The 27,296-nt window shown below is 42.2% G+C and overlaps 2 protein-coding genes across 3 annotated transcripts in view; one reads left to right on the top strand and one right to left on the bottom strand.

Moving 5' to 3' along the window:
- LOC128406711 (P2R1A-PPP2R2A-interacting phosphatase regulator 1-like) overlaps positions 1–27,296 on the bottom strand; it is a 328,756-nt gene that overhangs the window by 108,978 nt on the left and 192,482 nt on the right. The window lies entirely within an intron of this gene.
- LOC128406701 (ensconsin-like) overlaps positions 9,366–27,296 on the top strand; it is a 68,737-nt gene continuing 50,806 nt past the window's right edge. Inside the window, exons 1-4 of the mRNA XM_053374288.1 lie at positions 9,366–9,703; positions 16,528–16,629; positions 18,599–18,679; positions 19,487–19,650. Coding sequence (XP_053230263.1) covers positions 9,610–9,703; positions 16,528–16,629; positions 18,599–18,679; positions 19,487–19,650 — 441 coding nt within the window. The 5' untranslated portion in view covers positions 9,366–9,609. The remainder of the gene's footprint in view (positions 9,704–16,527; positions 16,630–18,598; positions 18,680–19,486; positions 19,651–27,296) is intronic.

The raw sequence follows: 27,296 nt of genomic DNA, 5'->3' as shown, positions 1-27,296 counted from the left end.
GGAAGGAAAGAATGTACAGAATCCTGTGGAAATCAGAAAATGCTTTCAGAGGTATTTTAAACAACTATACACGCAAGAAAAGCAAAATGAAGTGGACATTGATAAATTCCTGAAAATAAACGGACTACAAAAAATCTCCCAAGAAAATAAATTAATGCTGGACCATAAAATAACGGACCAGGAAGTAGAAGGGGCTATCCAGAGTATGCAACTGGGCAAATCTCCAGGGCCGGATGGACTGACTACAAGATACTATAGATCCTTGAAAGAATGGTTAATACAACCTCTAAAGGAAGTCTGTAATGAAATTTTGGAAGGGAAAAGGGCGCCAGAGTCGTGGAAGGAAGCCTACATTACACTAATACCAAAAATAGAGGCCGAAAAGAAACAGCTTAAGAATTACCGCCCCATATCACTGCTTAATGTGGATTACAAAATTTTTGCAGATATTTTGGCTAAAAGATTAAAAAGGGTGTTAGCAGAAGTAATTCATAAAGACCAAGCAGGCTTTCTCCCGGGCAGACACCTGTCTGACAATACGAGGAACATAATTAATATTTTAGAAAAGTTACAAGCGAAGATTAACACTAAAGCTGTACTGATCTTTGTGGACACGGAGAAGGCCTTTGACAATATTTCTTGGAAGTTTATGAAAAAGAATTTACTGGGGATGGGGGTTGGTCAAAGTTTTGGAAATGGTATAGGTGCAATTTACTCGGAGCAAAAGGCTAAACTAATTGTGAACAACGTAGTGACGGAAGAGTTTAAGATTGAGAAAGGTACACGACAAGGTTGCCCAATCTCTCCATTGCTTTTTATATCGGTCCTGGAGGTTTTGCTAAACATGATTAGAAAGGACCAACTGGTAGAAGGTATTCAAGTGGGAACTAAACAGTACAAGTTAAAAGCTTTTGCAGATGATTTGGTATTGACTTTACAGGAGCCAGAATCAAGCACTAAAAGAGTATTAGAACTGATCCAAGAATTTGGCCTATGTAGCAGGGTTTAAGTTGAATAAAATGAAAACTAAAGTTTTAGAGAAAAATTTAAATGAGGATGAGAGGGAAAGGTTTCAGAAGGAGACAGGTTTAACATTGGTTAAAAAAGTGAAATATCTTGGGGTTAATATGACAGCTAAGAATGTGAATCTATTTAAAGACAACTATGAAAAATGCTGGATGGAAGTGAAAAAGGACTTAGAAATATGGTCAAATTTGAAGCTTTCCTTGTTGGGTCCAATTGCAGTTATAAAGATGAATGTATTGCCAAGAATGTTATTTTTGTTTCAATCATTGCAAATTTTGGACAAAATGGACTGTTTCAAGAAGTGGCAGAGAGATATTTCTAGATTCGTCTGGCAGGGCAAGAAGCCCAGAATAAAATTTAAAATATTAACTGACACAAAGGAAAGAGGCGGATTTGCCCTGCCAGACATTAAACTTTATTATGAATCAGCAGCATTCTGCTGGTTGAAAGATTGGCTGCTTCTTTTTTTTTTTTACTAATCTTTTTATTGATATTTTGGAAACGACATCAAACAATACAAAAAAGAAAAAAGACTAAAAAGAAAAAAAGCAAACAAACAAACAAACAACAACAACAAACAACGCCTATAAACATAAAACAAACAAACCAACATAACATCACTCAATTGACTTCCTTCCATCTCAGTTTAGGCAAAATAAACTCATCGCTTATCTGCAGATTGTATTATATCAGCTCTTTACATCGCAGGTTTTAGATTCCGCCCACTGTGATTTTGGTAATACCTAGATTGATTTCAATGTAACTTACAAATTTACTCCAGTCGTTCGTAAACTTAACGATTTTTTGATGCCTAATTTTTTGTGACATTCTAGCTAATTCTATATACTCATATAATTTCATTTGCCATTCTCTAATGGTGGGGATATTGGAAGTTTTCCAGTTTTGCGCTAACAAAATCCTGGCGGCCACCATTGCATATTGAAAGAATGTTTGGTCTTCATTTTTGATCTCCTCTCCGATCATACCTAAAAGGAACGCTTCAGGTTTTTTGGGGAAGGTGTATTTCAGTATTCTTTTTAATTCATCGTAAATTTGTCCCCAAAATCTTTTCACTTCGTCACAGGTCCACCACATGTGAAAGAAATTACCCTCTTTAGTTTTACATTTCCAGCATGTGCTGTCTCCGGTCTTATACATCTTCCCCAGTTTTGCCGGGGTGATGTACCAACGATACATCATTTTCTCCATGTTTTCTCGGAGAGCAGCACATGCTGTGAACTTCATACCTTTCTTCCAAAGTTTTACCCATCTGTCAAACTCCAGATTATATCCAAGGTCTCTGGCCCATTTGACCATGACTCCTTTCACCTCTTCATCTTTAGTATCCCAGTCTAACAGTTGGTTATACATTTTGGATAAAAGTTTAGTATTACTTTCTAAGATTTCCACCTGGTACCTGGACTTTTTTTCACTCATTCCTATTTTTTTATGATCGTACCATAACGCATTAATTTGGTGAAATTGTATCCATCCAGTTAATTTATCCTTTAGCTCTTCGTACGGTCTAATTTTCCACCCTCTTTCTGATTTAACTAACTGCTTCTTGAGAACACAGACATTCTGGATTTAGAAGGTTTTGATAATGTTTTTGGGTGGCATGCATATTTGTGGTACGACAAGGTTAAAGTACATAAAGCATTTAAAAACCACATTGTCAGGAAAGCATTGTTTAATGTCTGGATAAGATATAAAGATTTACTGGAAAATAAAACCCCAAGGTGGTTGTCACCGATGGAAGCGAAGGCCCTGAAAAAGCTCAATATGGAGGCCAAATGGCCGAAATATTGGGAAATTCTGGAACAAGGAGATAAATTGAAATTGCAGAGTTTTGAGAAATTAAAAGATAAAGTGCGAGACTGGCTTCATTACTATCAAATAAGAGAAGCCTACAATTTGGACAAAAGAATTGGCTTCCAGGTGGAAAAATCAAAATTGGAAACAGAGCTGTTAGATCCTAAAACTAAGATACTTTCAAGAATGTATAACTTGCTGTTAAAATGGAATACGCAGGATGAAACGGTTAAATCTGCTATGATTAAATGGGCACAAGATGTTGGACATAACATTATGTTTGCTGACTGGGAACAGTTGTGGACCACTGGTATGAAATTCACGGCATGTAATGCCTTAAGAGAGAATATTATGAAAATGATATACAGGTGGTACATGACACCAGTCAAGCTTGCAAAGATTTATCATTTGCCCGATAATAAGTGTTGGAAATGTAAAGAAACTGAAGGTACATTCTTTCACCTTTGGTGGACGTGCCCAAGGATTAAGGCTTTTTGGGAGATGATATACAATGAAATGAAAAAGGTATTTAAATATACCTTTCTGAAGAAACCAGAGGCCTTTCTTCTGGGCATGGTCGGCCAATTGGTGTTAAAGAAGGACAGAACTTTTTTATGTATGCTACAACAGCAGCAATAATACTTATTGCAAAGTACTGGAAGACACAAGATCTACCTACCCGGGAAGAATGGCAGATGAAGTTGATAGACTATATGGAGTTGGCGGAAATGACCGGCAGAATTCGAGACCAGGGAGAAGAGTCGGTGGAAGAAGATTGGAAAAAATTTAAAGTATATTTACAGAAATATTGCAAAGTTAATGAATGCTAGGAGGTTGTTGGAAAGAAGGTATTGGGCTTTAGTAGAAATGTTACTAAGAATTAAGAATAGATCGACTATGGTTAAAGTGTAAAATTTAAGGTTAAATTGTGTTAAGAAAAAGTTTGGATTTAAATTGGAGAAAAAGGGAAAGGACTTGCTGAAATAATTAATTGAACTGGAATGCAAAGAGGGAGGTTTGAGGAAATCAAGGAAATAAGCAAATGTAAAATAAGGATATGAAAATATGGGTTTTTTCTTTTTCTTTTTTAAATGTTTGTGTTTTTAATATGTTTTTGTTTTTTTGCTGTTTTTGCTTTTCTTTTTCTATATTTTTTCTTTCTTTTTTATTGTAATTTTTTATTGTTTGTTCTTCGTTTCTTTGTATCTGTTAAACTTTAATAAATATTTTTTAAAAAGAAGAAAAGAAAAATGGGTGTCAAGTCAGAATCCATCTGTAAATGCAACACCTGCCATGGAGGAGGCGGAAGCAGAAAGGGGGGGAGCCCAAACGAAAACGCCAACAAGACTGGGGAAAATACAGAGAATACATTCCAAAGCAGTGCCCTCCGTGCAATACTTGGGACTTATTTCACTGAGCTTCTGCCAAATCAATGAAGGCACGCATAGGCAAACTCTGCCCGCCAGATGTTTTGGGACTACAACTCCCATCATCCCTAGTTTACAGGACCAGTAGCCAGGTATCATGGAAATTGTAGTCCCAAACATCTGGAGGGCTGAGTTTGCCTATGCCTGGTTTACCCAAAACGAAAAGAAGGAAGCCAACTGGAAAGAAGAAATGAAATATGGTATATATCAGGGCCCCCCAAAGAATTTAAAGGGGGGGGACTGGATGTACATTCCCCAAATATAAGATAAAAAACAAATAAAATAAAACCAACATACAGCAACCGTGTTTTGTGATGTGTCGGCTCCTATTTGTGATGTGCAAATGGCTTTAGATACCTATCAGGTCCACCAGTTACCAAATATAGCATATATTCAACAATAATCTGGCGACAATTTGTTGTTGACAAACGACAGCTGGACATATCAAGGGCCCCATTACCTTCAGGAGCTGAGGGCCTCATCAAACCTAAATCTGGCCCTGTATCTATCTATCTATCTATCTATCTATCTATCTATCTATCATCTATCTATCGTATCTCTCTAATCTATCATCTATATGTACTTAATGTATCATCTATCTATCTCATCTATCAATCATCTATCTATCATCTATCTATCAATTACCATCTATTTATTTAATCTATCAATCCTCTATCAATCAATCAATTAGATAGATAATTGTTAAATAGTAGGTAGACATAGCAGACGACACAGCGATTTCTCCAAAGCAGCTCTTGTTTATTCACAGGCCAGAACAGAACTGAACAGCAAACAGCTCAGCTGGCCTGCTTTTATAGGCAGCCGGCTGTCAACACTGTAACCACAACAGCCCAGGGTTTCCCGCCTCAATTAACTGACGTGGACCTGAGTGAAAACTATATACACGATCCTCCTGGTGGCCAGGGAGAGAACTTCAATACATAACACTAATCTATCATCTATCTATAAATCATCTATCTATGTATCTATGCCAGCGCCGGATTTACATATAAGCTAAACAAGCTCCAGCTTAGGGCCCCACTCTATTGGGAGCCCCCAAAAAATTTAAAGGGGAAAAAACCTGGCTGTACCTTTGCAAAATAGAAGGGGGAAAAAACAAATAAAACCGACACCCAGCAACAGTGTTTTGTTTTGTGTTGTGTTGTGTCTGCTCCCATGATGTAAGTAAAAGGAAAACCTTCCTCTGGATGGCCATATTAAGAGGATGCCAGCAAGGCTGAACTTTTTGGTTAAAAAGGGATTTAAATCAAGTCTTACCAAGACCATACAACACTGGTCCTGAAAGACCGCCTGCTAGCCTGCCCCCTAAAATATCACTGGTTTGATGCACAGGCATGTATAGTAATGCTATTATTTCTTATTTAGTATTGGTATTATTTAGGAATGTGACATATTACTAGAAATACTGTCTTTTACACTCACTAAGTGGCACAGGGTACAAAGGTCCGCTGTCCCCATGAACAGTGTGGACTGTGATGGTGGTATTGATATTATATTAAAAATTCCATCAAACCTCCCTCTGCTTGTCAAGATTAGGAGGATGCCAGCAAGGCTGAACCTTTCTGTAAAATGATTTTATTATTCCAAATAGGAAAATGCCTTGTATTAACTACAATTGCATTGTACAGGTTATAACACTTCATTTCATATTAATAAAGCTATTCATAATTATTAGTAGTTTGCATCCTATCTTGACACCTTTTATTATTTCACGTTATAGCAAGTTTCTAGAGACTAGATGATGAGTCTTTGTAAACGGGGTCTCTAAAGGATCTTTTGTGATTGCCCAAATGAATAAAAATAATTATTAATAATGATTTCATTATGAATATACTTCTTCTGAATTGTATTTCAGTTCAACCATTGCTTTGATAAAATACATCTTTTGTGATGGGCAAATGGCTTGAGATACCTATGAGGTCCATCAATGACCATATAGCATATATTCAACAACAAAACGGCAACAATTTGTTGTGGACAAAGGACAGCTGGCCATATAAAGGGCCCCATTACCTTCAGTATCTTAGGTAAAGGGACCTTCTTTTTCTTTTATTGGTATGTTCTTTTCTATTCCTTTTATTTCCATTTCCCCCCTTAAATTCATTGTTTTATTTCTGGTATACATGGGTGTAAGGATTAATTTATTTTAACTTTTTTATTGTTTCTAAAGGTAAAGGGACCCCTGACCATTAGGTCCAGTCGTGACCGACTCTGGGGTTGCGGTGCTCATCTCGCTTTATTGGCCGTGGGAGCCGGTGTACAGCTTCTGGGTCATGTGGCCAGCATGACTAAGCCACTTCTGGCGAACCAGAGCTGCGCATGAAAATGCCGTTTACCTTCCCGCCGGAGCGGTACCTATTTACTTGCACTTTGACGTTGTCAGAGGCTCAGGAGCAGAAGAGCAGGGGAGAGAGCAGATAGAGAGCGGAGGAGAGGAATCAGAGGGGAGCGTAGGGGAATATGACAGTGGACCGAGAGATTCCATGAGCTTCTCCGGCGAATCAGAAGATTCCCAGGAGAGGGCGCCTATGGTAAGGGCGAGGCGAATCCCAGAGGGGACGATCCATAAACAAGGAACCAGAGGGGAGTCCCAAAGGAGCAGCGGAGGAGTAGGGCCAGTTCCCCCACCAGAGCACAGTGGGGGGGAAGAGTCACGTGAGTCAGGACCAGCTTCTCCATCGGGGAGTGGGGAGACGGAGGGAAGGCCAGGTCCAGCTAGCCTCCCCGAAAGGGGGAGCAGTGACACAAGTGTAACGGTCAGAAGGAAAGTGGGAGGCTGCGCGCGCGCGCCAAGTTCAAATGTGGAGGAGCGCGGGACAGCAGAAAACCCGGATTGGGAGCCAGGTCCTAAAGCCCGAAAGAGGGGGGGGGGAGGAGTCGGGAGAATCAGCGTCAGAAGAATCTCGGAGGGCAGAGACTCCGACTAGCAGAAGGACCCAGAGAAAGAAGGAACAGAGGAAGAGGTGGAGTAAGGCTAGAATCTTAAGCTGGTGTCAGGGGGGAGGAGATTCAGATGGGACTTCTACGGTCTGACGGATAGATGTAGCGTTGCGCGCTGCGCGTCTGGAAATGAGACTGAACTTCAATAAAGACTTTTAAACTTGAGCAAGAAGCAGCGTTGGTCTTGTGTGAGCTGGGACCTTGGGCAGCGCTGACAGACGTGCTTTCGAACTGCTAGGTGGGCAGGAGCAGGGACCGAGCAACGGGAGCTCACCCCGTCGCGTGGATTCGAACTGCCGACCTTCTGATTGGCAAGCTCTAGGCTCTGTGGTTTAACCCACAGCACCACCTGTGTCCTGTATCTTAGAGCCTCATCAAGCCTAAATCCAGCCCTGAGTGGGGGAGAAATTATTATTATTATTATTATTAGCTGAGGGATGCATCAAACCCTAATCCGGCCCTGCTGAGTGCCCTCACTCTCCCAAGGAGCATTGAGGCTAAGGAAGGATCCCAACCCGGGGCTGAGTCAGCGTGAGAGGGAGAGAGAGAGTGGGAAAGGGGACCAGAGGATCATCTAGACCAACCCCCTGCAACGCGCCCAGGGCAGTCGGCCTGCGAGGTGCTAGAAGTGTTGGGAAACCCAGCCAGATGAAGAGTTTGGATTTGATATCCCACTTTATCACTACCCTAAGGCATAGCTGTCAACTTACAGATTTGAAAATAAGGGACCAGCAGCCTTGAAAATAAGGGACCAGCAGCCAAAATAAGAGACCTGCAGCCTCACCTGTTCCAGGCACTCCAGTCTTCCTGTCCTCCTGCAGTCTGGTCAAACTCATGCTGGTAGCTTCAAGAACACTGTCCAGCCAACTTTGTAACCAGAGGTTCAACTGAATAGAATCTGAACCACATGCACCACAAGGCCTATGCAGCCTCAACTTAAGATGGCTCCCTGGCCTGGCTTTGCACTGCAAAGTTTGCAGGAGCACGTGCAACAAAATGGCGTCCAGCATTCAAAAAACCCCTCAGCTTGCATTAACTAGCCACACACAAGGCACGCAAGCTCCACCCCCCAGTCGTTCTTAGACTTTTTATTGGGTGAGCAACACAGCCAAGCAACACAGTTGGAGCCTCCCTCCTCCCTGGCCGGCAGGGAGGGAGGGAGAGGAGCAGCTTCCTTTGAAATTTAAGGGACATCCATCAATAAGGGACAGCAGCGGGACATGGCGTTGGAATAAGGGACTGTCCCTTCAAATAAGGGACACTTGACAGCTATGCCCTAAGGAGTCTCAAAGCGGCTCACATTCTCCTTTCCCTTCCTCCCCCACAACAAACACTCTGTGAGGTGAGTGGGGCTGAGAGACTTCAGAGAAGTGTGACTGGCCCAAGGTCACCCAGCAGCTGCAGGTGGAGGAGCAGGGAAGCGAACCTGGTTCACCAGATTACGAGTCCACCCCTCTTAACCACTACACCACACTGGCTCTCAGTGGTATGAATATATTATTATTATTATTATTATTATTATTATTATTATTATTATTAGCTGAGGGCCTCATCAAACCTAAATCCAGCCCTGGGGGGGGGGTGCCGCACCGCGGAAAGCGCCTGGCTTTCCACGACCAATCCTGGGACGTGCAGTGGGCGCCAGGCGGCTGGGAACCGTAGCGCGCCAAGGAGGAAACTACAGTTCCCGGGAGTCCCGGAGACGAAGCCACAGGCTTTCCACGTGAGGATGACCCGACACGTGTACACTGAGGGGTCCTCCTCCAGGGGAAAAGAAGCGACGCGCAACGCCGCCTCCTAACGGGTCGCGCCTTTTTTCGGTTTTCAGTTTCACGGATCTGAGGTAAATTTTGGTGGGAAAAGGGAGGATTCGAATCCGCCGCTCCAGAGGGGGTCGGGAGAGAACGCGCGCTCCCGCGCTCTCCCTCCCCTCAGGTGCCGCCTGGGACGGAATTAGGCGCGCGCGCCACCCTCCAGACGCACGGGGGACGCTCAAGGGCGCGAGGCCCGGCCTCCCTCCCTACCCGGCGCATGCGCTTCCAGTCAGTCCTCCGAAGTCTGGTCTGAGACTTTTGGCGGGAAAGGGGGCCTAGCGCCGCTCCGAGGGGCGGGTGGAGGGGGGCGAAGTGCGGGGCTCGAGCGTGCGCCGCTCCCTCCCTTGAGGTGCCGCCGGGGGCGGTGTCAGGCGCGCGATCGAGTGGGGGAGGGAGCGCGCGTGCGCGACCCGCCTGACGGCCGGGGACGCTCAAGGCCGCATGCGCAGCGCCGCCGCGCCTCAAGTCAGCTTGCCGAAGTCGGCCCGCCCGAGTGGGAGTCCGGGAGCAGCGGAGCGCGCGCCTGCGAGTGGGGCTCGCGCCCCCCACACCGCCTCAGTGGTCCGAAAATGGCGGAGAGCAACGGCGCCGCCACGGGCCCCGAGACCCTCGCCGCCTCGCCTCCGCCTCTGCCGCCCCTGAGGGGGCTCCGAGAGAAGATGGGTGAGGGGGCGCAGGGAGAGGGAGGGGAAGGGGTAGGGCAGGCTCCTCCTATTCTCTCCCCCTCTCAAGACACCTCGTAACCCCCCCTTCCCGTGATATGCAACAAAATTCAGATACAGCTATATAATCCCTAGTGTAGTAAGATAAAACCTTGGGAGCAGGCATTTTCATTAAAAAGTTTTTTATGAACCGCCCTATTGCCCCTTAAGATCATCATCATCACTTTTAATTTGTATACCGTCTTTCTATCTTACATTACTCAAGGCGCTTTACAAGCTGAAGAAACAAAGATGACTTTTAAAGCCCTGTTTCCTGATACTTCTCCAACCTGGCTCCTCCGTTTTGTCTTGGTCCTCTCCCTCCTCAGTTGGGTCATTCTCTTCTACCCTTTTTCTGATTTCCCTCCATCCTAGACAGATGCTCACTGGTTCTGCCTCTTTTTAGCATGTGTATGTGTGTGCTTGTGAAATTTATTGATTTAAATATCGCCTTTTTATTAGTTTTCCAGCAGCTTCAGAGTCAGTTCACAAGAAGTTAGCTGAGCAAACTGCAAGCATGTTAGTATCTAAGGCTCTACAAGATCTTTAGTTGTCATTTTAATGTACATCATGTATTATTTTCGGTTTGTGGGTGATTCTGGTACCAGTCACTGTCTACTCCTATTCCGGCCCCCGGCCCCCGCCGAATAGGCAGCACAATGAAACTGGCAGATCCACAGCTGAGACACTGAAATCTGCGAGCAACAATGAAATTGACAGTTTTCTCTGTCTTTAGTAGACCAGCTGATCGGTTTGCTGGAGAGGAAAAAAAGGCTTTTGGAGTTTTCCAAACAAATTACCCTATTTTTCCATGTACAAGATGCCCCCATGTCTAAGATGACCCCTATCTTTTGAGCCCCAAATTCAGAAATAATTAATTGCAACATTCTGTGTATAAGACGACCCCCAATTTAAAACTTAATTGGTGGGGGGATATAGTCTTATGCATGGAAAAATACAGTATATCTGCTACTGAATCAAGGGTATCTTTTGTCTCAGTCTTAGCACAAAACTTACTAGTGCAGCATTTTTTCCACAAACGCCCTCCCTTGTACCTATGATATATCGAGGCATACTGGTACCCTGGAATTTAAAAAGAAGTGGATATTTAAAACAGCTTCCTGGCCTGATCTCCTGACAGGCAAGCCCCCCCCCCTCATTGATCACACAGAAAGCAAATTGTTTAGTTGTGGAGGTGGGTGGGTGGCTAGCCTCTCACAACCCCAAAATAAGGATAGGTCTATATCTCATACAGGAGGTCACATTATGAATTGTGCCATTTTGGACAGGAAGACAGCCCTTTTGTGGGCTTCCCTGCATTAAAAATGATCTGAAAATGGAAGCCTAACGTCGTTGCCTTCTTCTTTGGCAATCCCTCATAGCTGAGACAGATTGTCTTCCATCAATACGGATTTTAGCAGTGAGCCCATAAGTGACAGTGGAGGCCAATTCCGGATCCACACGTCCTTCCACAGTGGGGTTTCTGGGCGGGAGTTGATCCCGGTGAAGGTTCTTCCTCTTCACCCGTTTCTCCCTCGCGTCCCAAGTTTGAGTGTCTTCAAAGCCCAGGACGCCTTTTGTCAAGGCTGTTCTCCAACTGGAGCTCTCGCAGGCCAGTGTTTCCCAGTTGTCAGTGTTTATACTACATTTTAAAAATTTGCCCTGAGATCTTTCAACCTCTTTTGTGGTCCACCAGCGTTACACTTTCCATTTTTAAGTTTGAAAGAGAGTAGTTTCTTTGGAAGGCAACATGACCGGTTCAAAGTTGATTGTCGCTTCGACACTGACAGTCTTTGCTTATTTCAGTACACTGGCATTAGTTATGTCCAAAGTCCTAAAAAAAGCTCAACAGCTTTGGTTGGCCCTCACAGTCCTTCACTTCATCAAATCCGGCCGTCTTTGAAAAAGGTTTGGACACCACTGAGTTATAGTGAGCATAGGAACTGCCTTATCCTGAGTCAGATCTATTGGTCAATCCAATGCAGTATTGCCGATGAAAATCTCCAGGGTTTCAGGCAGCCCTGTGTGGAGATATTGGATGTTTGAGCCTGGGACTTTCTGCAGCCTTTCCGTATTAGTGATGGCATATTTGTTAACTATCTGAACCTTACAGACTTGGCAGTGCTGTAGAGTCGAGCGAAGTGGTACCACGAACATGAATGCATGGGCAGAGGAAGAATGCAAACTCTTATGAAGGAAGAAGCTCGGGGGGTCTAAATACAATAGCAATGCTTTTTTCCACTTGCATGATAGAGACATCATTGTGTCTTTCGGAGATGCAAGTTATTTCAAAGTTGGACTGGGAATCCGTTGTGATTTGCAGCGCTAGGATCTATTGTCTCGGAAAGTTTCGAACAGATGTTTTCATGCATTTTTAATCTTACTAAAATTAAAACCGTTTGAAATGGGGGGAGGAATTAAGGGGGTGTCTTTCAGCTGTAAGGGAAGGGAGTACACCAAGTTTCATTCAAATCTGATATGGCAGGTGATGAAACCCTTGGGGTTTTTTGCGTCAATTTGATGTGGAATGATCCTACTTGGAATTACTGTTTAATTTAGGTTGGCAAGTCTGAAATTATAAAGATTTTCTCTACTCCACATGTTATACTAAAATGGAACAGTTCTACTGTTACACCTTCTGAATGAAACAGCCTCAGACTTCTTACATATGAACTGACATTTTACCAGTAATTTCAAATACAGTCAGAACCGAGACCCAAAAACTAGACCTGAAACAGGACATCTGTTAATGGATCTCCCAGGGTCTTTTTCTTTTATTCCAAGAATCTGGGGGAGTCTCCCATTTGGACTGCAGTCATGACACTAGGAGAGAGTCCAAATGTTTAGGGAAGCTTTTAATATTTATTATTATTATTAATTTTATTGTATTTTAATCTTTTGTTGGAAGCCGCCCGGAGCGGCTGGAGAACCCCAGCCAGATGGGTGGGGTATAAATAACAACTACTACTACTACTTCTTCTTCTTCTTCTTCTTCTTCTTCTTCTTCTTCTTCTTAATTGGGGTGTATTAATGGGGTGTATTGATAATGCCTGTGAACTTGACAAACAACACATACAGGGGAAAAAGTTCCTACTGAGAGGGAAAGCAATTTCCTCACAAAAAGGGGCGGGGAAGAGGGGAAGAGGAAACTAGTCTACTTCCCTGCGTTGAGAGCAAGCAAGGAAAAACAAAGAAACATGAAAAAGGAAGCATAATTTCTCAATGCAGTGAGGTGGGGGAGCATGAAAACAGGAAGAGATCAACATCTGTTTTAGTATACTAGTCTATATGCAGGGCACAGAGAATATTAGATCTATATTTGGCCTCTGTGTTCTTGAATTAATTTCCATTAATTTTAATGTCAGTCTGTGAATATGCTGTCTTCTTACTCCAGGTCAGTGAGACAAATTGAGTGTCGAGAGGGTCTGATTTCTTACCAGTGATGTTTTAATGTATTTTTAATCTCTTGTTGGAAGCCGCCTCTTGTTGGAAGCCGCCTAGAGTGGCTGGGGAAACCCAGCCAGATGGGCAGGGTAGAAATTATATTATTATTATTATTATTATTATTATTATTATTATTATTATTAACTGTGTCCCCCTTGAAGCAAGTATTGTGACAATGGCATTTGTTCAAGGGGAGAGGGATGCAGCCAGGATAATGCCATGCGCCACACTTAGATAATGATGAGTTAAGATCCTTGTGCTGGGGGAGGAATTAGTTCAGAGGGGTCTTTTTTATCATTGTGTTGTCAATTTAAAGCCTGTTGCAGTTATTTGGTATTTTGCACAAGGAGATGGGCAGTTCGGCACTTGTTATTCTATAAAGCATGATGTAAATATCCATAGCAGGGTGGATTTGATTTCAATCACGAGTCTGTAAGACTTGATTTAAATCATTTTTTATTAAAGTACTTAGAGGTGATTGTTTTTGGTGCAGCCTGGGGAGGATTATTGCCATGACAGAACAGTTGTCATGGAGAGGGGAAATGCTTTTCCTTCTTCCTCCTTCCCTCCCTTCCACAGTGCTGAGTTCGAGTGAGGACCGAAATCGGGGACAAGGAAGCCAGCCGCCTTGTTTTGCTTGCAGAATCCTTAGCGTCAATTGTAGAAATATAATTTCTTTTGATCAGCTGCTGAAGAAGCATCTTTCCCTATGAAATCAGGAGATGATGATGATGATGATGATGATGATGATGATGATTATCATCATTTATTATTTCTACCCTGCCCATCTGGCTGGGTTTCCCCAGTCACTTTGGGCAGCTTCCAGCAAAAGATTAAAAATGCATTAAAACACCAGTCATTAAAAACTTCCCGAAAGAGGACTGTTTAAAGATGTTGCATTGTGCCTGAACTTTGACATTCCTGATTTGCTGTGTTGTGTATGTTTTGCATTCCCAGTAACTATTCCTTTGTGTCGATTGTAGAAACCAACTGCATTTTCCCATGCGTAAGACTCTTATTTCGCCCCCAATTTTTGAAGTTTAAAATTGGGGGTCGTCTTAGACTCGGAATGTTGCCATTCTTGATTTCTTCAATTGGGGCTCAAAAAACAGGGGTCGTCTTAGACATGGGGGTGTCTTAGACACGGAAAAATACGGTAATTTCTTTTGATCAGCTGCTGAAGAAACATTTAGGTAGGTAACCGTGTTGGTCTGACGCAGTCGAAATAAATTAAAAAATTGTCCAGTAGCACCTTAGAGACCAACTCAGCTTGTTTTTAGTAGAAGCTTTCCAAGTGGGTTTGAACCTCAATGCTTAAAAACCCTGTTGCTCCCATATTTGTATTGTTTATTGTTATATTTGATTGTGAATCCAAACTTAATTCTATTGTGCTTTATGCTCTTTTAGTATGGTATGTAAAACTGGTCTGGACCCTGATATACAGTGGTACCTCGGGTTAGGTACTTAATTTGTTCTGGAGGTCCGTTCTTAACCTGAAACTGTTCTTAACCTGAAGCACCGCTTTAGCTAATGGGGCCTCCTACTGCTGCTGCGCCGCTGGAGCATGATTTCTGTTCTCATCCTGAAGCAAAGTTGTTAACCTGAAGCACTATTTCTGGGTTAGCAGAGTCTGTAAGCTGAAGCATATGTAAGCTGAAGCGCATGTAACCCGAGGTACCACTGTATAGTGGGAGGGTGGGTTGGGGATTTTCTCCAAAGGGTAGTAGGATTCAGTGGGTATGGTCAACCTGCTGGCGACTGTTAACAACTGAAAAAGCAAGGGATGGTATGCAGATGACCCAAAATAGCTTTAGCATGTATAAAGACACAGGAATCCTATATCTCTATTCAGACCAGGTCTCTCCATAGTTTTCAGTTGAGTAATAAGTTGCAATTCAGCAACTTCTCTTTCAAGTCTATTTCTGAAATTCTTTTGTCATAAGACAGCTGCTTGGAGATTCTGCGTTGAATGTCCTGGGAGATGGAAGTGTTCTCCTACTGCAGCGATTGGGCAAACTCGGCCTCCCAGCTGTTTTGGGCCTACAATTCCCATCATCCCTAGCTCACAGGACCAGGGGTCAGGCATAATGGGAATTGTAGTCCCCAAACAGCTGGAGGGGCAAGTTGGGCCACCACTGCTCTAGATCAGGCATGGCCCAACTTGGCCCTCCAGCTGTTTGGGCACTACAACTCCCATCATAACTAGCTCACAGGACTGGCGGTCAGGGAGGATGGGAGTTGTAGTCCCCAAACAGCTGGAGGGCCAACTGGCTTCTCTGCCGTGTGATTCCTGATTTCAGATTGATGCCCATTTATCCTTTGGCATAGAGTCTGGCCTGTTTGCCCAATATAGGGAGCTGAAGGGCACTGCTGGCATTTGATGGCATACACAGTGTTAGAAGATGAGCAATGAAATAGGCCTGAGATGGGATCACGTTCTGATACCCGTGTCCATGTTAAGTCTGCTTTCTGTATTATTGTGGGTGAGGAGTTTTAGAACTATGAGCTTTTGATTTTTAGAGACATCTCTGCACAAGGAGCAGGTTTGAATACTGTCGTACCAGCAAGTTTCTCCCCTCCTTTTTTTATTAAGCCAAAAAAACATTACATATATAATATGTATATATTACATATCCAACAAAAGAAGGAAAGACAGAAAAAAAGAAAAATGAAAGAAAAAGAAACTAGAAATGAAACAGTATCCAATAAACTTCTTTGTAAGGAATACAAGCCATCCTTTCTCCTATTAGTTATTTCTTACAGGTTTTTATAATTATAACATTTCCTCTTATGACTTCAGGCTCGACTACCTAATTCGTATCTTGACTTCCTTCCCCACCTACCAGCGGTTCCTAATAAATCATATTTTGTTTGTCTGTTTTCTCTTAGTAAGTCTATGGATTGCCTGTGGTATTTTAGGCTACGCCAAGCCAAGAGAAGTACTGAGAACCACCTTTTTTCATGTAGTTTATAAAAACAACCCATTCTCTCTTTATTCTCACATTTGAGTGATTTCTTATTGATTCTGTAAGTTGAGCTAGTTCTAGATACTTGATAAGTTTTAAGAGCCATTCTTCTTTTGTCGGCAATATGTTGTTTTTCCAGGGGTTTGTAATCATGATCCTGGCGGCCCCAGTTGCATATAGAAAGACTCTTTTTATTGTCCTTTGGAATGTCCATTGTGAAAATTCCTCATAAAAACAATTCTTGTTTTTTTGACATGATATACGAAGAAATTTTAAAAAATGATGAGACATACCAGCAAGTCTTGCATGAAGCCTGCCGCCGGAAATACATTGTGGATTTTCGCTGTAATAACTGTGATTGTGGTCTGTTTTACAGTCGCTGCAGCCCAGGTGTTAGCAGAAGAAAGAAGAAGCCAAAGTGGTGCTAGTCCTGTTCCACTCCAATCTCCAGCTAGTATGAAATCTTCAACCAGGCCAGGTAAAATTCTTGCTTTAATAAAAAAAGAAATTCCATTCCTGTGGCTACCTTGGTTGTGGCTCTTCGCATCCTTCCGCTTTTTAGTTCATGAATCTGTGCTGCTACTTTTTAAGTTGCATATTCTCCTTCTCAAAAGAGTCCCATTTTGACATATTTCAAAAGCTCGGTAGGAATCGGTCTACTTGGGCCAGTGAAGATGCTGTTTTTGTTTTGCAAAGCAGGAAATGACCACATGGGTAAGCAACCTAAGGCCTGGGGGCCGGATCCAGCCCAGTGGCCTTCTCAATCCAGCCCGCAGATGGTCCAGGAATCAGCGTGTTTTTACATGAGTAGAATGTGTGCTTTTATTTAAAATGCACCTCTGGGTTATTGGTGGGGCCTGCCTGGTGTTTTGACATGAGTAGAATGTGTGCTTTGATTTAAAATGCATCTCTTTTTTTGTGGAGCATAGGAATTCGTTCAATTTTTTTCCTCCAAAATCTAGTCCGGCCCCCACAAGGTCTGAGAGACAGTGGACCGGCCCCCTGCTGAAAAGGTTTGCTGACCCCTGCATTTACTTTTCTCTTAAAATAATCTTTATTATACATCAGTTTACATAGTGCTAAACAAATATGATACAATACATTACATATAATACATACCCAACACACCTACAAATCCTACGTGAACACCACAAATATTCGACTTCCAACGCTTCTCTTTATACTTTGTTGCCAGTCTTACCTCTACCAGACATGGCCCAACTTGCCCCTCCAGCTGTTTGGGGACATCACCCCTAGCTAACAGGACCAGTGCTCAGGGATAATGGGAATTGTAGTCCCCAAACAGCTGGAGGGCCACATTTGGCCATGCCTAAGTTAATATCTTGACCCTGCTCCACTGAAAAGCATTGGGTGTTCAGTAGGACAGTTCATTAAAAAACTATTTTGAAAATGCCTGCTCCAAAGGTCTTATCTTACTACACTAGGAATTATATGGCTATATCTGACGCAGGTGGCGCTGTGGATAAAACCTCAGTGCCTAGGACTTGCTGATCGTAAGGTTGGCGGTTCGAATCCCCGCGGCGGGGTGAGCTCCTGTCGTTCGGTCCCAGCTCCTGCCCACCTAGCAGTTCGAAAGCACCCCCAAGTGCAAGTGGATAAATAGGGACCGCTTTATAGCGGGAAGGTAAACGGCGTTTCCGTGTGCTGTGCTGGTGCTGGCTCGCCAGATGCAGCTTTGTCACGCTGGCCACGTGACCCGGAAGTGTCTTCGGACAGCGCTGGCTCACGGCCTCTTGAGGAAGATGAGCATGCAACCCTAGAGTCGGACACAACTGGCCCGTACGGGCAGGGGTACCTTTATCTGAAATTTCATACATATCAGTTAATATCTTGACCCTCCTCCATGAAAATAGCTGTTTACTTGGCCATTTTCCTATGTCGTGAAGGCTGAAATGTCAATTCAGCGGAGCAGGGTCAAGATATTAACTGATACGTTTTGTATATTTCAAATATACACCTGGACTTGTTTTGATTAATTTCTACAGGAGACTTTGTGGATTTTTAAGTCATAATTAGGAAAAATAGTAATAATCGCATATAAAAGAAACAGTATACAAGAAGTAAATAGGATAAAGGAAGTCTTTTATTTTTATGTTATGTTTTCTTTGTGTAAGGGGATAGAAGTTTAATTTTGATAATTAAATTGGCAGCGGTGGTGGGTTTGTATGTACAAGTTTTTGTGGGCTATGTTGTAAATAAAGTATTTAAATTTTTTTTTAAAGTTATTAACGATATGCACGAAATTTCAGATATAGCTGTATAACCCTTAGTGTAGTAAGATAAGACCTTTGGAGCAGGCATCTTCAAAAAAGACCTTTTTATGAACCACCCTAATTCTGATGTTAACCAGCATCCCTGCACATCAGGCTGGAGTTCCTCCAGAAATCTCAGCCCTGTAACCAGTTCAACTTTGCCGTCCTTTCCAGTGATCGATGGTTCCACTTTGAGAACAGAAGAGAGGCAAAGGCTGGCCAGGGAACGGAGAGAGGAGCGCGAGAAGCAGCAAGGTAGGCATATATTTAAAAGTATGGATAAAAAATGCAGCCTGTTGCATTTGTGTGGCAGACAGGGTGGATCTGATTTCAATCAAATCAATTTAAATCACTAGTCAGTCAGACCTGATTTAAATCACTAGTCAGTAAGACTTGATTCAAATCAATTTATTTTACAGAAAGGTTCAGCCTTGCTGGCATCCTCTTAATCTGGACAAGCAGAGGAAGGTTTCATTTTTGGAAGAATAAATTTTCAGAGTGGTTTTGACAGTTCTATCAAACATGACTGATTTGGTTCTAATCTTAGAAATACATTGACAGATAATGATGAAATGATGGTGAAGTTTAATAAATTAACTGCTTCTGTTTGGACAGCTTTTCTGCTATACTCGATTGGAAGGAGAAAAAGACGCATTCCCTTCATAACCATTTAAACAATTTATTTACCTAAAACAATAGCATCATGGCATCTATGTTTGTTAACTGATGTGTTTAAACAATTTTTTTAAAAAAGTCTTAGTTTTAGCATACATGAAAAACTTAAAAGAAATCCTTATTTCCTGATGAATAATTGCCTTTGGACTAGAATGTCACTTAAATAGAAAATCTTTAGAAAGATTTTTCCTCCAAAAGCATTTTATTTTTAAAATCTGATTTACATTTTTTTAAAAAATCTGATTTAAATTTTTTAAAAATCTGATTTAAATCAAAAAATCCAATTTAAATTTTAAAAAATTGATTTAAATTTTTAAAATCCGATTTTTTAAAATTTTATTTTTAAAAAAATCATTGATTTTTATCCACCCTGGTTGAAATTTGCAGCTGCCAAAGAAACTCAAATATTGGAAAAGGAGAAGAAGGCCAAGCTCCAGTATGAGAAGCAAATGGAGGAGAGGCAGAGACGACTGAAGGAACAGAAGTTGAAGGAGCAACAAAGGAGAGTAGCAGTAGAGGAAAAGCGGAAACAGAAGCTGGAGGAGGACAAGGTATTGTAGAGCTGGCCAAACTTGGCCCTCCAATTGTAGTCTCAAAACAGCTGGAGGGCCAAGTTGGGCCATGCCTGCATTAGAGAGACACTATGATAGTGGCACTAGTTATAGCTGTCTTAATCGTCTTTTAGAGTATAAGGCAGGGGTGTCCAACCGGCTGCCCGCAATTTATTGCAATTTCTCACACTTTCCGTTTTATTTTTGTTTTAATTTTTAAAAATCTTTATTAAACATTCAAACATTACATACATAAAAATAAACAATGTAACCTGTATACAAACTCCATGTACAAACTCCATATACAAACTTTGCTAAGAAAGGAAAAAAAGGAAAAGGAAAAAATAGAATAAGAATAGTAAGAATAGTAATAATAATAATATATCATTTCTCCCCCACCCATCTGGCTGGGTTTTCCCAGCTACTCTGGGCGGCTCCCAACAGAATAATAATTATTATTATTATTATTATTATTATTATTATTATTTAAAATTTATACCCCGCCCATCTGGCTGTGTTCCCCCAACCACTCTGGGCGACTTCCAACAGAATATTAAAATACGGATCAAGGATGAAATCAGTAAAACAGACTTCTGTTTATTCTCATTATACCATATTTCAATTTGTAATTTTACACACAGTGTCTTTTTGCGATTTCTTAGTTCTTATCAAAAGGTCCTTTTATTTGTCACCTTTCAGTTACAAGAGTTAATCTATGTCTGCCAGAAGTTTTTTGTTATCCCCATCAGTATTCAAATATTCTTTCAATACTACCCATTCTTTATTCACCTTCTATGTCGAGTATCTTCGAAGTCTCCCTGTCATTTTTGCCAGTTGTATATATTCTACCATTTGGGCCTGCCAATTGGTTTTTGTGGGAATATTTTCAGTTTTCCAATTCCTCACCACTCAAATTCTGGCTGCTGTCGGTGCATACATGAAGAGTGGTCTAACCTTTTTCTTAATTTCTGTTGGCATGATTCCTAATAGGAGGGCCTCCGGTTTTTTTGTAAATGGGAATTTGAGTATCTTTTTCAGTTTATTATATATATATTGTGACTATTTCCTCCTTGCACTAAACTGGGATTCCCAGAAGCAACTGGCTGCTCAGTGCCCAGAACAAGATGACTAGATGGGCCATTGGTCTGATCGAGCAAGTCTGCTCTCCATTTTTTTTGTAAATGGGAATGTGAGTATTAAAAAAAATCATTATATATACCGTATTTTTTTCGTCTATAAGACATCCCATGTATAAGATGCCCCTTATTTGGGGGGGACTCAGATTTAAGAAAATGTGGGGAGATGGCCCTGTATATAAGATGCCCCCTTCAAACTTCAAAATGTTTATTCGGCTTTACGCCCATCATGAAACACAACTCAACAAAACAAATCAAATAAAACAGCGGACTCGTACAAACCACAAGTAGTATAACACAGTTCACAACTCACAAGGACAGATATTAGCCGTTCATAAAAAAAAAGTTTAAGATTAAGATTAAGAATTTTAGGCACTACACTAAAATCAATATCTGATGTCATTATAGAAAATTCTTATAACTAGCAATAATCAGCTAACATTCCATTCCGTCTCTTGTACGAGAGGACGGCTGTTAGGAATTTAGCAACCTGTAGGGTAATATAAGGATCCACATCTTGAAGAACCCAGGCAAGCTGTAGGTCTACTGGTTTGTCAGCCATAGGCTGGATTATGGAGTTTAGTATATTAGCACGGGCTGAACTGTACAAAGGGCAGATAAACATGACATGATGTAGAGATTCAGATGTTTTCATTTCACAAGCACACATAGAAGGGACTTGGCCCTTAGTGAATCTATGTCTCAGCACGTTTGTTGGAAAGACATTGAACCTAGCTCTAATGAAGGCATATCGGTGAGACGTGGCCATAAGTGAAGTCAAGTAGGACGGAGCGCGGTAGATAGGGGTTATGCCGAAATTTAACGGCGAGCAGGCTCCACCACCAGCTACGAAATTTTGGTATAGCTCCACATCATCCAGCCTTTGATTTATACACCTTTTTGCCACATTTAGATCCAGTTTGAGCAATTCAGTGGGCGAAATCTCATAGGACAGCAATTTGGCATGGATTTTTCCTGACCACAAATTTGTGAAGTCATCTCGCCACATGCATTGAATGAGATAGTGGTTCGGGAGTTTATGCCATAGGGGTATCCAATAAATCAAAACTCTCCTCCATATAACTAGCTCCACTGAGGGGATCTTCATTTCTAAGCGAATAGCCGCATTACTTACGCATGTTGGTAATTTTAGAAGTCGGCATAAGAATTGGCTTTGAAGTGACATTGGGATATTTAAGATAACAAGAAAGTAAAAAATCCTCTAGGGATTCCCATCTAGAAGTAAGATCAGCTGCTAACCCTCCCGGAGGGAAATAGACATTTGTAACCAATAAAGAGAAGTTTCCACCAGAGATCAGTCCGGTAATAGCATAAGGCGGAAATGCATGCACTAGTGAAAGTTTAGCCCGAAGTTTGAGGGAGATACCAATTATAAGGCCACCTTTAGGGCGGCCACCATTCGTTGACGGGCTAGCAGGCAGACATATAAACTCAAAGCCATTTAACTCAATTTCCTCCCCCCAAGTTTCTTGTAATAGTATGATAAGAAAGGAATTAATATATTTTTGGAATTCTGGATCTAATTTTTTACTTTTCCATCCAGCAATGTTCTAACTTAATATTGAAGGCTGGGGTTTCCCCGTTCCTCCAATTGACTGTCATTCGGAAAATAGGCTCAACTTTAATACGGGAAGAGGGGAGCCAATAAAGAAATCAGTTATCTTCCTCTGATAAAAAACCTCTCGTAAAGGCTGAGTGGGATTTACAAGGTCATCTGACTGTTGAGCTTGGCCACTCGATCTACTAGGAGTAGGACTTTGAACAGGGGCGGACCCCTTTTCCAAAAGAGTTTGGTGGGCCACCCGGGGTGGACCAGCTATCTCGTCAGAAGTTTGGTCTCTCTGTAGCCTGCTACTGGTCTTTTGGGCTACTTGATTTATGTGGCCTGTTGGATCTTCAATCAGTTCCGTCACTGGTCTTGCTGTTGAATCCATAATACTCCGCAAAGAGGGATAAGGCTGGGCGAGAGGGCTATTTGGGAAGGTTGGCAAAGGCACCTCTTCTCTTGATTGGTCAGTGCTATAAGAAGGTTCCAGGTCTGGCATCGATGAATGTGTAGAAGGGGATTTTTCCTGTTGTGTGCTGCTTTCTTCAGGTATGTTTTTCGATGGACGGTCATGTAAATCTATTAAGAGCACAGAGGATTGTTCTGCTTGGAGGGGAGGACTAGTAGTTGCTTCTTGGGGTTGTATCTTATCCTCCATTGCCGACATACGTTTAGCATTAGATATTGAGAGATCCATATGATCTGGTTCTTCTAAGGAGTCATGTTCGCTGTACGTGAGTATTCTGCTGCTGAGCTTCCTAATAAGTTGGGTTTTAAGCGATTCCAGTCTATTAATAATTTCTTTTTGTTCCACCACTGGTAAATCTGCAAAGGAAGCAATGAGTTCGATCTCTTCTGGTGGTGTCATGCCACTTTCCGGATGGTCGTTGTTCTTTGCTAGGGGAGTGGAGGCCACATAACTCTTCTCCTGGGATTGAACACCCACTCTGGTGTCCACTAGTGGATCGGGTTTAGCAGATTTTGAGCCCTCTTTGGTTATTGCCTCCAACAGTAGGGGTTTAGGCGTAGGGTCTATAAAGGCTCTCGTTGGTGCTATCCCACAGTGAAACAAAAATGCTTTCTTTCGTAATATGATAGTGGGAATTTTTGCGGATTGGAACGCAAGCAGGACTCTCTGGGATTTATGATGATGGACAAGGGAGAGGACTGCACAGAGGTCAATTTGTGTTGCTTCCATATTTAAAAGCACCTTTAGGAGTTCCTTGGCACCACCCAGAGTTCTCCATCTTGGGTCCCCATTTTGTATGGTTAGGCTCACTTTCCTTGGTGTTAAGATCAAGGATTGATGACCTAATTGAAGGTTAAGGTTGTATTTAAATTTGTCAGTACGTTTGTTATTTAAGGACAAACTCCTCATCCCCTTCCTCTCTTCAAGGGACTTAACACCGGCTGACGCTGGGGAAGTAGTAACTAGCTTTTGTTGGAGGCTGTGCAGCTGGGACAAAAGATCATCTAGTCTTTTGAATATACAGTGCAAGGTTTTGATTATTAAATGGGACTGTTCAAATGTCATATGATTGGCCGTGCCAAGGACCAGTTCCTCCTTCTGAGGAGAGACTACACTCTTACTGTTGGCCACATCGCTTGTTCTTTGTGGAATTATTCGCTCTTCATCTTTAAGTGCTGACGCGCAATCAATCAGTGGGTTGGAACGGTTCTGAGTTTCTACCATGTAGGAACAATCCAGTAGATTACTCCCTTCTTTAAAGTGACATGGTTCAACCCTTGTTTGCTTTGATCTCGGAAAGGGAACAGGGACTATCTCCTCGGAATCTCTAAGACGTTTCCCATATCCCATAATTCAGATATAAGATGCCCCCTAATTTTTGACATTATTTTTTAGGGGGGGAAACCTAGTCTTATACACGGGGAAATACGGTAATGTCCCAAAATTCTCTTATTTTCTTGCATTCCCATCACATACTTTTTTTAAAAATATTTTTTATTAAGGATTTTCTTGTTTTACAGAAGTGTAGTGCCTCGTATTTTTTCTTCTTCTTCCATGTAACATTTTTACAAATCCGTTTCATTTGTTGAGGCATTAGGGGGAGAAGAAAAAAGAAAGAAAAAAGAAAGGGGGGGTGGAGAGAGGGAAGATGGATGGGGGTGGGGTCGGGTGGCGGTGTTTCTATTATGTTTAATGTATGTAGAGTTTGGTGTCAGCGTTGCTTGTGCTGTTCACTTGTGTTCCTTTGGTGGTGAGAGAGGTTGGGGTTGGCCTAGGGTGTGATTGTTTGCTTGTGATTGGCTGTGGTGATCTTTGTTTTCGTGTGTGAGTGAGGTGTGTGTGTGTGTTTTGGATCAGGTTAGCCATATTGATTTGTATGCTGTTGGTGGATTATTGTCATTGTCCTGTTGGGCTGTGTATGTGATAAAGGTGAGCCATACCAGGGTGAAGGCGTCTTCTTCTGTTTGTCCCCGTGTCAGTTTCAGTTTATTAGTTAATTTTTCTAGTAGGGCTGTTTCCCATACTATTTGGTACCATTGGTCCATGCTTACTCCTGACAGGTCTCTCCAGTGTCTGGTTATGGTGTTTCTGGCTGCTGAGAGCAGGTGGGTTATGAGTTCTTTGTGGTGTAAATGGGCATTGTTGTCTTGGAAGATGTTTAGTAGGGCCAATTCTGGGGTGATGTCTATTACTTGCTTAGTTATTTTACATATTTCTTGTATGGCTGTTGTCCAGAATAGTTGAATTTTGGGACACTCCCACCACATGTGGAGGTATGTGCCTGTGGAGGTGCACCCTCTCCAGCATTTTGGTGAGGTTCCTGGGTGTATTAGCGCTAGTTTCCTTGGTGTTAGGTACCACCTGTAGGTGAGTTTCAGTGTGAGTTCTTTTCGTTGATATGGATTTAAAGGGGGGTTTAGACCACATTCTGATCCATTGAGTGGGGTTAATCTCATAGCCTATGTCATTCTCCCATTCCCATCACATATTTAAAAAGCTTTCTTTGACCTGCCCCCTTAAGAAAAGTTCAACAACCGACTTCCGGGTTAGCGCCATCGGCTAATGGCGGATTCCCTCCGAGCTCCGGAGGGAATCGGCTCCGCAAGATTGGGTCTTGACCCCCCTAAAAAATGGGTAGATCACTGCCTGTCTCCCCACCCCCCCACCCCCGGAAGTAGATCACAGTCTCTTGGGAGTCGAATGTCCCTGGCATAAGGGACAACTTGGAAGGGGTCACAATGCCCACAATCATCCCTTCATTGCATCTCGTGTGTTTGTGTTTTTGTGTGTGTGTGTGTGTGTGTGTGTGTATAAAATTAATAATAATAATAATAATAATAATAATAATAATAATAATAATAAATTTTATTTATATCCCGCCCTCCCCAGCCGAAGCCGGGCTCAGGGCGGCTAACAACAATAAAACAATACAAAAGTACAACACAAACAACACTCTAAAATCATTCATTATAAAATTAATTAAATTCAAGCCACTGGCCACCATTGGGCCAGAGCTCCGTGAAGATTGCCGAGGGAGGGAGTCAGGCTGTGCCCTGGCCAAAGGCCTGGTGGAACAGCTCTGTCTTGCAGGCCCTGCGGAAAGATGTCAAGTCCCGCAGGGCCCTAGTCTCTTGTGACAGAGTGTTCCACCAGGTCGGAGCCACAGTCGAAAAAGCCCTGGCTCTAGTTGAGGCCTGCCTAACTTCTCTGTGGCCTGGGACCTTCAAGATGTTTTTATTTGAAGACCGTAAGTTTCTCTGTGGGGCATACCAGGAGAGGCGGTCCCGTAGGTACGAGGGTCCTAGGCCGTATAGGGCTTTAAAGGTTAAAACCAGCACCTTAAACCTGATCCTGTACTCCACCGGGAGCCAGTGCAGTTGATATAGCACCGGATGAATGTGATCTCGCAGCGAAGACCCCGTAAGGAGTCTCGCCGCAGCATTCTGCACCCGTTGGAGTTTCTGGGTCAGTCTTAAGGGCAGCCCCACGTAGAGCGAGTTACAATAATCCAGTCTGGAGGTGACTGTCGCGTGGATCACAGTGGCTAGGTCAGGGCGAGAGAGGTAATCAAGAAAAAAAAACAAGAAAGAAATACGAAAAACAAAATCCATATACACAAAAATAAAAAACTATCGTTTACACCCTTGTGGCTTCCCTCCACCGCAACCCGACATCTTGTATGTTATAAATGCTTTAATCAATGTAAAGCCATTACAGTGGTACCTCGGGTTAAGTACTTAATTCGGTCTGGAGGTCTGTTCTTAACCTGAAACTGTTCTTAACGTGAAGCACCACTTTAGCTAATGAGGCCTCCTGCTGCTGCCACGCCGCCAGAGCACGATTTCTGTTCTCATCCTGAAGCAGTATTTCTGGGTTAGCGGAGTCTGTAACCTGAAGCGTATGTAACCTGAAGCGTATGTAACCCGAGGTCCCACTGTATTAATTTTGCCTTAGTCTCGAACATCTTGACATGCTTATTCTATGCATATCAATATGTTATCCTTAGAACAGTGTTTTTTCATATTAACAGGTTGGTCCCTTAAAAATATCTAGAAGTGGTTGCAGTTACAACGCTCCGTTAATCATTCCATTCGGACTGATTCAGTTCACAACTAGTGAATTTGGAAGATGTTTTGCTTTTGTGTGTGTGTGTGTGTATTGGGTTTGACAATTTAATCAACATAACATTAATCACAGAAAGAAATAAACGTATTTCCCTTTCTGCCAGCCCAACTTCCCCTTCTGATTCTTTCTAATCTTTTATCCTTCTGCCTATTTTAAACAAGATTAGTTTAAAATATGCAGAATGAGAAAATATTAGAAAGAATATTTCTAATTTCTAAGAATAATATCATTCCCCTTTACCCAAATCCTCTATTTTTTTCAAAAAAATTATACCAAGCCATTAAAATCCTATATTATGCTTGTTTCTATTTATATATCTTTATTAAACATTCAACACGTATTTACACAA

The sequence above is a fragment of the Podarcis raffonei genome, chromosome Z, assembly GCF_027172205.1.
Source record: "Podarcis raffonei isolate rPodRaf1 chromosome Z, rPodRaf1.pri, whole genome shotgun sequence".
Lineage (NCBI taxonomy): Eukaryota > Metazoa > Chordata > Lepidosauria > Squamata > Lacertidae > Podarcis > Podarcis raffonei.
Note: the sequence above shows the minus strand (reverse complement) of the source record. Positions and strands in the feature narration are given on the sequence as shown.